Source organism: Carassius auratus, chromosome 5, assembly GCF_003368295.1.
Source record: "Carassius auratus strain Wakin chromosome 5, ASM336829v1, whole genome shotgun sequence".
NCBI lineage: Eukaryota > Metazoa > Chordata > Actinopteri > Cypriniformes > Cyprinidae > Carassius > Carassius auratus.
In genome coordinates, this window is record NC_039247.1 from 9,505,631 (window position 1) to 9,518,067 (window position 12,437).

The following is a 12,437-nucleotide window of genomic DNA, read 5'->3' on the forward strand; positions in this document are numbered from 1 at the left end:
AAACCTGGGCTTCCATACCACCTCAGCAGTGCCACAAACTGATCACCTCCATACCACGCTGAATTGAGGCAGTAATTAAAGCAAAAGGAGCCCCTACCAAGTATTGAGTACATATACAGTAAATTAACATACAGTACTTTCCGGAAGGCCAACAATTCTACAACAATATTTTTTAAGGTTTTATGAAGTGTTCTAATTTGTTGAGCTAGTGAATTGGTGTTTAGTTTTTTTAATGTGAGCCAAAATCATCACAATTAAAAGTACCAAAGATTTAAACTACTTCAGTCTGTGTGCATCAAATAAATTTAATACACGAGTTTCACAATTTGAGTTGAATTACCGAAAACTTTTCCTCAACATTCAAATTTATTAAGAAGCACCTGTATTTGTGTAACATTTATTAAGATATGCTGACATCATAATAAACTCTGATACAAGTGAAATATCCTGGACTGTGCAAATCTACTCTAATTCAACCTGGGCAGTAGATGGCGCTACAGATGTTTTGAAACAATCCATCAAGGGGTGCTAAAGTGTTCTTAAGGTATTTATAAATAAAAATATCTAACCAGGTTTTTCCCCTCATCTACCACACCAGGCTCAAATCATCAGCTCATTAGTAGTGAATGCAAGACCTGATTTGGGTGCGTCTAATAAGGGAGAAAAAAAAATACATAGCTTTTTACATGTGCATTACATTTTCTTACATTACTACATCAATTGCACACAGAAATACTACAAATTTTGAAGCATATGCATGTTCCTTCTTATGCTGGTTTATTGGCCATTGACACCTTATGATTAAGTTGAGTGTTAGAGAAAAATAAATAAATAAAAACAACTAGTTGCTAAACAAGGCCCAGCATTCCCTCTGGAACTCCATCCACCCCAAAGGACATTCATCAGCTGAACAGACTCTTACATAACGCCTTCACCGTGCTGCCCATGTTGGATTATCCCTACAGCAATCATTTCATGGGCAGCATGCCAGCCTTCCCTGTGAAGGTACTGGACATGTCATTAGCATGAATCACCAACCAGTGTGATTGTGCATCTTAAAGGTAAATTGCAGTATTTTTTACTTTCACAGGTGGCGTGTGAAACCATGCTGAATGGCACTGATCTTCTGTCGGCAGTCAGAGCTTCTGTTGGTAAACGACAGCAGCTTTGTACAAATTAGATTTTCTTTTTCATTTTATATCCCTCTGGTCCTGGCATGGAAAGTCTTCAGAATTAATTTTGTGCCGCCCCACAGGCATTGTGTATAATTCCACTGGACAGCTCCCATGTTATAACCTCTACAGTCTCTAAGTAGTGTCCCGATCCCACCGGCTGTGGCCTTGGCTTTGACAGCTATGCTTGGGATTACCAGGTACCTAGATTAGTTCTCACTAAATCCTAAATATTAGATTTTAACACAAGTCTTCAGTAAAACAGATTCAAGACTGCAGAGTGCTACAGGGATAATGTCATTTTGTAGGCCAACCCAGAAGTTCCCTTGACTAAAGTCCAATAGGATTTTTGGATTATTGCAGAAAAAAAGACCAACAAAAGCCTTTGGTCCTTTTAATATTCATTGGATGTTTTTAAGTGAAACGAGAGCTCAATGTTGCAACCATTTGAACTTTCTTTTCTAGATCTCACCACCGCAAGCAATATCATATTTTCCAATGGTGATCTTGATCCTTGGGCTAATTGAGGGGTAAGACAGTTTCACTAAAAAACCTATTCATTTCAGTAATTCCTTTGTTATTGGTTGCTGTTGAGGTTAACAAATGAAGTGCTTTGTTGTGCTTCTCTGTGAAATGAAGGAATTATTTTCACCTGTAGATCAGGAAGACACTCAGTCCATCACTGATTGCAATCAACATACCAGAGGGAGCTCATCGTCTGGATTTAAAGTAAAGAGTTTTTGTTATTTGTGTGTGCAACTGTAAGATAAATAGACAGTGAATGCTATATTAAGCTTTGTCTCATCTGATTATCATGCTTCTTATTTTAGGAAATGTATTTTCCTTTTTCAGGAAGTCTAACCCTGCTGATCCTCAGTCTGTGATTGTGGCTCAGAAGAAGGAATATGAAATCATTGCTCAGTGGGTGAAGGCAGAAAGAAAGAAGTCATTATGAGTTCATTTTTGTGAACAGTTTATTTCAACATTGTAAACTTGTTAAATATTGAATAAATCAATTTATTTTCCACAGAAATGGACATTTAAAAATATATATTCCAGAAAAAAATACATTGTACAAACTCACTCTTGTCTAAATCATCACTGACAAATTTCCAAATTGAATTGGGGTACTTAGGAGTAAATATGAATATGTACAGCTGTTACCACATATTACTTGTCGTCACTTCTGTTTTAGAATATTCTTTGAAATTCATGGCACATCTTTGGTGTCTCTGAATGATTCAAAATCATGTTGATTTGTCAATGTGCATGAGGCAGCTGAGGATTTAAGACATTTGCACAACAATTGAGAGTGAGGCATGAAAAGCCCTTCATTTGAAATCTGAGATACACAAGTTCATTTGACAGTGTAGCTGTCTTTAGTTTCTCACACAATTACAGAGAAAAAAATACACCCAGAAATTGTGTACGGATAGCAAGTTAATTTAACACTTCCACATTGTATTATAAATAATCACAAAAGTACTTATCCACAATAATCCAACAAATGGCAGATAGCTACACAACAGGAACGAGATGTTTAAAATAGATTGATTTCTCATAAGAACTTGATTCTCTGGATTGAAAATAGACAACATTTGTCATCATTGCTCTGTATGTAAAGGCACACGTGGAACAGAACACCTCACCACGGCACGACAACAAGAAACCGGTTAATGCTCAGCCCTTGATGAACATCTACAATGGTTTTAATGTACATACTTACGAAAAATACAAACCTGGATAATATTTAATGTATGATTCTGCACTGTGCGATATAATGTTATACCAAGCTTTTCAAATACAGTGCACAAAATAAACCTGTGATCTGTGGAAACAACAGGAATATTCTTTGATGGTCAAAAAAAAAAAAAAAAAAGTAGGTGGCCCAGGCTATTACCCGACTTTTTTTTCTTTTTTTTTTTACATTCTATGCTATTTAAGACTAGGCCCACAAACTGATGTGCAATAAGTAACGAAACATGTATAACTAAACATCCCATTTTTTCTTGAAAGAAAACATTTGGAATTTTGAAGATTGTTTAAAGTTCTGAGAAAACCATGCAAAGAAAAGAAAATACAATGTTTCATATTTTACAAGATATTCTACCAATACCATAAAGTTCTTCATAAACACAAAAATACTACTGACACAATCACCTCTGATGTAGGTCCCCTGAAAGAGTGAAAACTGCCATAATATAAACCCTTATATTTATATAAAACATTGTGCTTGATTAATGCTCCATTAAAATACTAAATTCTGCAATCACAAAAAAACGGGACTAAATTGAATAAAAATCTGCAACTAAATACCGTAATAAAAGAATAATTGCTAACGCCAAACTCCACACAAAAACGTACATTTCTCCTGTTCACAGGAATGGCATTAAAGTCCTTCACAGCAAGGTTGGTTTTTAAGCTCAAAACAAAAGAAATATTTCAAATGATTACACACCCAAAAAAAAAAATCTCCTTTGCTTGTGCTTCATCTCAAGATAAAAAGATAAAAACGATACAATGCTGACTGAATACTAATCTATCAAATGTTTTAAAATGTTCTTATTATGTGATATTAGCTCTGAAACACAAATAGAAATTATGATGTAAAGAAAACATTTGTAAAAAGCTAAACAGACCATCAGATGATGGTCAAAGGCTCTCGAAATCCCTTAAACAAAAACAGCAGTGGTCCATTCATTTAGAAAATATACACACATTAAAACCCCAAAAGACACAATAAAGTGCTTGCACTCCCCATAAAGTTTCACAGTATGAATATTTTTGTCTGTGTGCTTGGGCTAAGAGACTGCACATACTGAATCAATGGGCTAATTCAGCAGTTGGACTGATCGACAGCATAATAAAAGCAGAAATAGAGTAAATCAGAGACTCCATTAATAGAAACATACAGATTGCTAGAACAATCAGAAACTACACATTTACAAACAGTTTTTGTCATGGCTGTGTTATGACATTATTTGCCAGTTATTGAGTTTCAATTACAAAGAGTTCCTAGTGTAGAAAAGGATGGCAGTTTGGCCCTGAGAGAGGTGTGTTTGGTTGTGCACGTGGGTCCTTCACTCTGATTGTGTCCATATGGGCAGAGGATGGGCCTCAGTGTTGAAGACGTACTTGTCTAAGCTGATAAGGTTGGGCTCATCGGAAAACAGCAAGTAAAAGTATTTGAGAGTCTCACCCAGGAAGAAGCTCTCCATCTTGTCTCGAGGGTTGGGACTGGCCGGGTCACGGACGTTGTTTATGGACGTATAACCACCAGTGGGAACCTGTGCGGGAAGCGACACGCGAGTTGTTTGGTAACATTCATATCAACAGCTTCCAAGAACTGAAGGCTGAATGTGAAGTTTAGAAATGCAGAGAGAGTAAGTGTAAGGACATTAACGATTTTAACTTTACTTATAACTTTAGAGTTCTCACTCACAAAAAGTCTTAGTGTAAGAAACACTATAAACTAGATAAAAGCATAACTAGATAATGTGTCTAATAAAACTTTTTCATGACCTTTTAATATTTTATAAAATGAAGTTTCACGCCTGAAGTTTTTTTTTTTTCATCTGATAATGAAAAAGTTTTTGACAGAAGTTTCTTATTCTCACCAGAGAATCAGACAAAGTAAAAAAAATTAAATAATATAATAATAATAATAATAATAATAATAATAATGTATTAAATTTAATTACTGTTTTTTTTTTTTTTAGAATGCAATTTATTCCTGTGATGCATTGCAAAGCTGAATCTTCAGCAGACATTACTACAGTCCTCAGTGTCAGACCCATGATCCTTCTGAAATCATTATAATATGCTAATTTGATGCTTAATAAATATTTCTTATCAATGTTGAAAACAGTTGTGCTGCTTAATATTTCTGACGCTCAAATTTTTGGACAGTAGTATATAACCACTGGCCAACAACAGTACATCATCTGGACACCTTTGGAAGACTATTTTCAAGACACTATTATTTGATATGCACTCATTTGAATCTCACATATTATTTTGAAGGGAATCATGTAAATTTGGACCCAATGCACAAAATGTACATGTTCTAAAACACCTCAAGGTGACAGTGGAACGGTTTCCCATACCCTTGTGTACTTATTGAAGTTCTGTAGGATCTCCCATCCCCACTGCTGGTACTTCTTATCCTTGGTGAATCTATACAAGTAGAAGAGGCTCTCTACAGTCTCTGGCCGCAGAAGGTTGTGCCGGTCTGCAATCTGTAAGACAATATGAGATCACCAGTAGACGTCTTCATTTGACATTCTCATCCAACAAATGCCAGTTTCACAGCTGCCAACTGAGAGCTCTTCCTGAGCTCACCTTTACATCTACATCCTGTGTGCTGCCATCATGCATGTTGAAATGAGCTATCTCCGGGCTCAGACCGGTCTCCATCTGGGCGTACATCTGGTAACAAGTCTCAATCAGCTGTTTTGCCAACTCCATATGATCAGCAGGAAGGCCGTTATGTGTCCCCAATGCCAGAGTACCAGGCAGGAAACAAACCAAGTGGTCCTGAAAGAAACAAGACAGGAGGAAAAAAGGGCTACATGAGCTATTTGACTCTGCGGGGCTTGAGGGCTTGTTATCCTTTGACAACAAACATACCATTTTGGGACTAAAGTGTCCATGGGACAGCTCCCCTACAAATGTAAGGCCGGAAGGAGCAGATTTCTTTAGCAGTTTCTTCTTCACCCCTTCCACAGCTTGCAGGTAGTCATCCAGCAGTCTGAAAAAAATAAATCTTTGAACATGAACCATCAAACTATAAACATATGTAGGTATTAACCCTACAGGCTTTCATCATAGCACGGCTAAAATGTTGGGATTTGCTCAATACAACAAGGAATAAACTATGAAGTTCAAACAGAGAGTCTACTTACTCTTTCTCAGTCTTTCCTCCTTGTATCCACTGCTTCAGCAGGTACTCATAGTAGCTGTCAGCCCTGGCACCCAGCGTGAAAGTGCCCTGATGGGTGAACAGCCCGCTGTTGGTATTGATAAACATCGGAACTAACCCATCTTGCTTTCCATCCAGTTTATGCACCTGCTTCATCACCTCCATTACAGCCAGCTACAGAAAGAAACGAAAGAAACGTAACCACCTGCTCCTGTGAGAGCAGAATCCTTAAATGAGTGTTCGGGTCTTAACTGAGAAAGACTGTCCATTGTCTTGACCTTGAATTTGGGGTCTCCGGTAAGTCGGCTGAGCTCTCTGAACTCCAGCTGAATGCTAGTGACCTCAGCTACAGTGCTGTCTGAAGTCCACTGCGGAGAATGAGCCGTCCCCTTCCCAATATTCACATCCGAATAGGGGATTTTAGAGGCAGTATTGAAGGCAGGCATCAGTCGGGAGCCAATGTCTTTCTGAAAAATGATTGATGTGATAAAAATATCATCAATTCACAAGAACATAGTAACAGGAAAAAGAAGAACTTTGAGCTCAGTGGGGTTGAAGGGGTTTAGCACTTTCATCAGCATGTGTTCTGCTTCTTTCTTACAGCTTTCTCCAGGAACAAGGCGTCTCCAGTCAGATGGTATGTACTCAGAAGGCCTCCCAGAATACGAATGGTGCTCTCAAACAGATTAACATCAACATTCTTATCGAAGGAGAGCTCTTTGGCCACCCACTGCCTGGCCTCTGCAAACTCTGTCGACAAGATTAATGTAAATGAAGTAAACCACATTATACATCATTTTTCTGTTAAAATACTTTTTTCAATCCCATCTTATTACGAAGACACAGACATTAAGTGATTTGTTGGTTTATTTACCAGGAAAGTGTAAAAATCGTGGATCCATCTATATATATAAAATACTTTTTTCAAAAATTAAATAAATTGGCAAGAGTACAATGAAAAGGTATTGAATTCCTTGTGACTCGGACTGGATTGTTTTTCTCTCCACAAGTTCTTGGGAAAACAAGAAAATCTTGGTCTGTGTTGGAGTCTGTAATGTATTTTCTCTAGCAAACTAAATTACCCTCTTTGAGACCCAAGATCCACATGGTGTCCAGAGCATCGATTAGGGTCAGCCCAAGTCCAAACCACTCTCCATATGATTTAGAGATCGGTTTTAGCTCATCGTGACCCCAAGCAAAGTTCTTGTAACCCTTCCAGGCATGTCTAAAAGCTTCTCTCACAGCCTCCAGCCTGCTCTCAGCTGAAAGAAACAGAAACAGGAAACAGCTGCTTCGGTGCAATCCATAAAAAAGAAACAAATGCATTTGGCAGATCAGCTGCATAAAATGGGTTTATATTTAGAAAGTATTAATAGATTGAGCAAATGTCTCTTTTCCTGTTCAGTATCAAAGGAATAAAATGTAGCTGACAAAAATAACAAACCAAGTGCCATTGAAGCTGGGTCGTCTTGGATTTCTGTGTCTTTGGTGTCAGTATCAGATGCATGTTCTTCTTCTATCACAGCTCCACGCCAACTACACACATAAATAATAAACATCAAACCACATAATTCTAAAGTCCTGTATACAAGTCAAGCTCATAACTGCACAAAATGCACATGCTGTTGTGTTTATAAGGTATTTTAATACAGTTGAAAATCAAACCTAATGACTGGCTTTCCTCCTTTATCTCCATTCTTCAGGTCTAGTCCATGATTCTCTACTCCCAACAGACCCGAAACATTCGTTTTGATTTGCAAACGGTTCTGCAAGACAGGAGGTCCACGTCTATGGTAGTCCTTTTTCTGTTATTCAGAAGAAAACAAATGCTACTGTCACAGACATCAAATAGCAGCACAAAGCGCAGCCTGTAACCTTGAGTTATCAGGTTACTCTTAAAAAGAGGCCATCCAAAGAGAAAGCAAGTAACAACTGGGTCATGCTAACCTCAGAGGGCAGCTCAGGAAGAATGGGCCTGTACTCATTTTTCAGGTTCACAACAAATGGCGGTTTTCCATGGTACTCGTTCTCCCCTACAACACCAGAGAAACATGAAAACAGAGAATCTATAATTAGCCCTTAATAGAGATATTAGGTTAAAGTTGGCATGAAATGTAAATTGACACAGTCTATTTTTTAAACATATGTTACTGAACTGATTGTGAATGACTCATCCATATTATTATTATTATTGATTTATCTTTAATGAAAATGTCATCGGGTGAAACAACAGTCTTCTCTCTTCAGTGACTCCTCCAATCATTTCATCTCTCAATTCAGATCTGCTTCCATCTAACCAGGGGCACAACTGCACATTTGCTTAAAAAGGTAGGCAAGATTATTTTTAAATGGGAAATGAACTGATATGGTTAATCACTGCCCCCTCAAGCAACATCGTTGTTGATTGACTTAATGACTGAATTTTTTATATTTTATTTTAAAGCACTGATTTATTTCACTTTCCCTCCTCTATTCATTTCGGTCGTGTGACTGTGTCTGTGAAAGTAATTTCAAAGGGTGAGCTGCTAATATGTACTCACTTGATAATAAATAGAATTTTGAACTAATTTAATATGCTAAAAGTTAAATACAAATTTTTAACAAATAAGCTTTTGATTATATACAACATTAAAGAAGAATTCCACAGAATGATTTTTGCAAAATGCCAACCCCCTTATGCAGCACCCCTATGCACTGCATATACTGCACACTCCATTTTTGCACCCGTGCATCTAACCAACAACTGTTTCACTTGGATGTGCATCATAATATGGAAGAAAAGCTCTCCTATATACTTCCATTACATCACAACTTTAAAGGTGCCATTTCATAGATTACCCATTACTAATGGGTTTTTTTTCTCAACAAGAAAATTTGGAAGTTAATTTGCAATAATTTTTTATAGCATTTCACCTCTCCAGTGCCCTATGAGAGTAGGAGATGTAGTGATTCCTCCAACCAGCAACAGCATCAGTGTAAACAGGATCAGGCTGCGCTGCAATCTGGACAGCTGTTTCCATTTCTGGAGATAAAGCCAAGAGGATTGTATTTTCACATTTTTGTAACCAAACAATCATATTACCCTACTGATGGGCCTCAAACCTACTGAATCAAACCATAATATTAATAAATGCATGATTGCTGAATATTAAACTCACCCTCCAGCAGGACTGCCGGCGCCACTGCTTGCTGTTGGTGTAGCTGCCACTTTCGCTGACAGTCAGAGAAACAAAATCCCTTCTTGATGGAGGCAGCATGATTCCCTGTCTCTCTCCAAACTGTTCATAAACTCAGTGGCCAGGTTTCTGTGTACACAGAGAAAAAACAAACGTTGTCTTAAACCTTGAGAGCTGCCTACCTGTACAACGTTTCTGTGTTGACCATGACATTCAATAGTGCTGTCTAGGTAGGCAGTTCACTATTCGTTAAGACACAGTCATTCCTGACAGTAGTTGCGTGGGCAGCTGACTGTCACATACGGTACTGAAAACACAGATAGGTTTTTAACGTTAACGGTTTAAAGACGTCGATGGCATAACTTAATTATGATGTATTTTGACAAACATAAAATACATTTTAAAAGTTTAATTCAAAATTCAAATTTAAAACTGGTGTTAATAATGGACATTATATAACGATACATTCCAACCAATCCAACTATCTAACCAAGTTATACATCACGATTAAATACTAAACAAACAAGAGTTACATTTAAATCGTTAAATGTTATTACTGAATAATACTTTATTCCACTACTACATCATCTGTTTTGATTAATTCAAAAGAACCGACCCACTAGAGACATGCGTTCCCATTTCAGCTCGCGAATTATATTTTATAAAGATTCCGGTAACGTTATATTTTAAAAACTGATTCAAAGAACTGTTTCTAGAACCGGTTCTCAAACCGATCGACCAAGTGTCAGCTGTGAGACGACGCTCTCTCACCGACTGAAACACTAACTGTAAATTATTTATGTGATATAAAGAACCCTTACAACTATTAATATTTTATTTAGTACAAAAACTGACCAGTTTCTCGATTTAGTAAATAAATAAATAAAAACTCACACTTGGTTACTCCGACGCTTATGTACACACAGGGTTAAGCTCAGACATCTGACATCAACAAGTCAATGAGTCAAACCTCTCTTCCTGGAGTTATGTGGAGCGTCCTGCTGTTTGAAGCGGAGCTCTGATCGGCTCAGGATCTTACGACGGTCCGAGGCATCACTGAAGGGCCAAGAGCTCACCAGCGATCACTCACAAAAATCCCATTCGACTCTTCAACTGTGGCGACGAACACCATGCGACACGTCTCAATGTCCTGGAGGACTAAATAGAGCATATTGCAACCACTTTTCTCAACTGAGGTTTCATGTTATTTCCTGGAGACGAAGAGCAGACGTGTTGTACAGCAACTTGTGGCTTTTCCAAATAATCCTCCAGAGGGCGCCGGGCAGCCCACAAACTGGGACCAATCAGAAAAAGAAACCTAAAAACTCTTGTTTGTTCAATCTATTATTCACCATCACACAAGCCAACAAAGTTATAATGGTAATTTTATTTCCCTAGAATTTTATTATACGTGTTATTTCCCCAAAATTACGTAGCAGCTCAATATCAACACTGATGATAATAATAATGAAAAAAATAATTATTGAACACCAAAACAGCATATTAAAATTATTTCAGATTATCTCTTCTGAAGACATACAATTGAGCTTTGGCATCACAGTAAAAAAACATTTTAAAAATATATTAAACTACTTTTTCATTGTAATAAAGTGTAATGTATTTTTTAATCAAATAAATGCTGCCTTGATGAGTATAGGAGATTTATTTCAAAATAATTTACAAAAATCTTACTGACCCTAAGTTTTGAACTCTAGTGTATATAAATATCTCATGTATCTTATATTTTTCCTTTGATATATATCTTTGATCATATCTTTGCCTTGATCATGTATCTTTTTTTCCCTTGGCAAAGTCACATTAGTGACACTTGGATTTTAACATTACCAGTCTAATTAAGCAAATGTGTGAACAGATCACCAGATATTAATATTCACTTCCCTTCTGTCAAATAAAAAAATACAAAATAACTAAATCCTTGCAGTTCTTATAATTCATGCTAAAGGCATTTTAAATTAATACAGGAACCTGACAGAACACAAACCCTCTAGGACTTATTTTGGGTTTCTTTGGTTTTAAGGCAGCTGCAACATACACAACAATAAAACACACTCTTTGGAATGAAATCAGTTTGTTATTAAAACAGGTTTACAATGAGCTACTTTTACAATGAGCTAAATTGGCAATATGTTAATTAACGTATAGTCAACTTGTTAACACTTTCTATGAAGCTCGTATTTATAATACATTATAAGGGTATTCTTAAGGCATTATAATGAATGCATAATGCATTATTTAAAAAAACCGTATATATCAACTCATGAATAATCATAAAAATTATAATACATAATACTTACATATTTGTTTATAAGTTTAAGAGTATGATTATTTATAACACACAATGAACAACATATTAAATCTACTTCATTTACAGTATAATGGACTGTATCATATCTTGACATTGTTTATTTAAGATCTGCACAGTATCTTACTACAGCTTGTGAGTGGTTAGATGTTGAGTGTTATTTGAGTGTTTCCTGTGGAGCTAATGTTAATGAAATGATGTGAGCTTAATACTCCAATTAAAAAAACGCTATGTTTTATATGGTTACATTTTATTTTGATGGTCCCCTTAATCAATCAACTATAGGAAACTTTGCAACTAGATGCCAACTAACCCTCATTAGAGTATTAATATGGTCAAGAATGGTAGAATCTAGTATGATAGAATAAGCTGACGTACTTGCAAAGACACTTACCATTACCATCAAAATAAAGTGTTAGCATACAGAATATTTAAAGTAGCAGACATACTAATACTCTAATGATCGCTAGTTGATATGTCGCTGCAGAGTTACTTATTTACAGCGGTCTATAAAGTAATCAAACTGATATTACACTTAAAATAGTTCAAAGTAAATGTGTCATATTCCACATTCATCTGAATGTGATATCTGATCTAATGGCTGTTTGAGATAATTTTTTTAATATTATTATTACTGCTTATAAGTGGTCTTTGAATGCTTTAAGTAGCATAGGAAAAATGGCAAGGTATGAGACTTAGAATACATTATAACCATGAGAAATAGAATCCATTGTAAAAGTGAATGGAACGTTCATTGTTTTATAAATAATCAAACTCTTAAAAACTATAAGTTTTTTATATAATGCATTATGCATTCACTACAATGCCTTAAGAATACCCTTATA

The 12,437-nt window shown here is 36.3% G+C and overlaps 1 protein-coding gene and 1 long non-coding RNA gene across 4 annotated transcripts; one reads left to right on the top strand and one right to left on the bottom strand.

Moving 5' to 3' along the window:
* Positions 1–717: 717 nt before the first annotated feature.
* LOC113074158 (uncharacterized) lies at positions 718–3,643 on the top strand. Its single transcript, XR_003280601.1, has 6 exons — positions 718–1,005; positions 1,091–1,151; positions 1,256–1,372; positions 1,638–1,702; positions 1,831–1,901; positions 2,025–3,643. It is a non-coding gene; the product is annotated as an uncharacterized LOC113074158 (long non-coding RNA).
* On the bottom strand, positions 2,133–10,537 carry LOC113074139 (endoplasmic reticulum mannosyl-oligosaccharide 1,2-alpha-mannosidase-like). Of its 3 annotated transcripts, none has more exons than XM_026246901.1 (14): positions 10,346–10,537; positions 9,252–9,398; positions 9,007–9,115; positions 8,041–8,126; positions 7,759–7,898; positions 7,538–7,629; positions 7,176–7,355; positions 6,695–6,843; positions 6,372–6,560; positions 6,077–6,267; positions 5,802–5,922; positions 5,514–5,708; positions 5,279–5,410; positions 2,133–4,459 (listed from the first exon to the last, which is right to left on the bottom strand). In XM_026246901.1, the coding sequence occupies exons 2-14, from the start codon at positions 9,348–9,350 to the stop codon at positions 4,253–4,255; spliced, it is 1,890 nt and encodes a 629-aa protein (XP_026102686.1). In that variant the 5' UTR covers positions 9,351–9,398; positions 10,346–10,537; the 3' UTR covers positions 2,133–4,252. The 3 variants fall into 3 exon arrangements, with proteins under 3 accessions (XP_026102686.1, XP_026102669.1, XP_026102678.1); XM_026246884.1 differs by having other exon boundaries at positions 10,240–10,537; XM_026246893.1 differs by having other exon boundaries at positions 10,164–10,537.
* Positions 10,538–12,437: the final 1,900 nt, after the last annotated feature.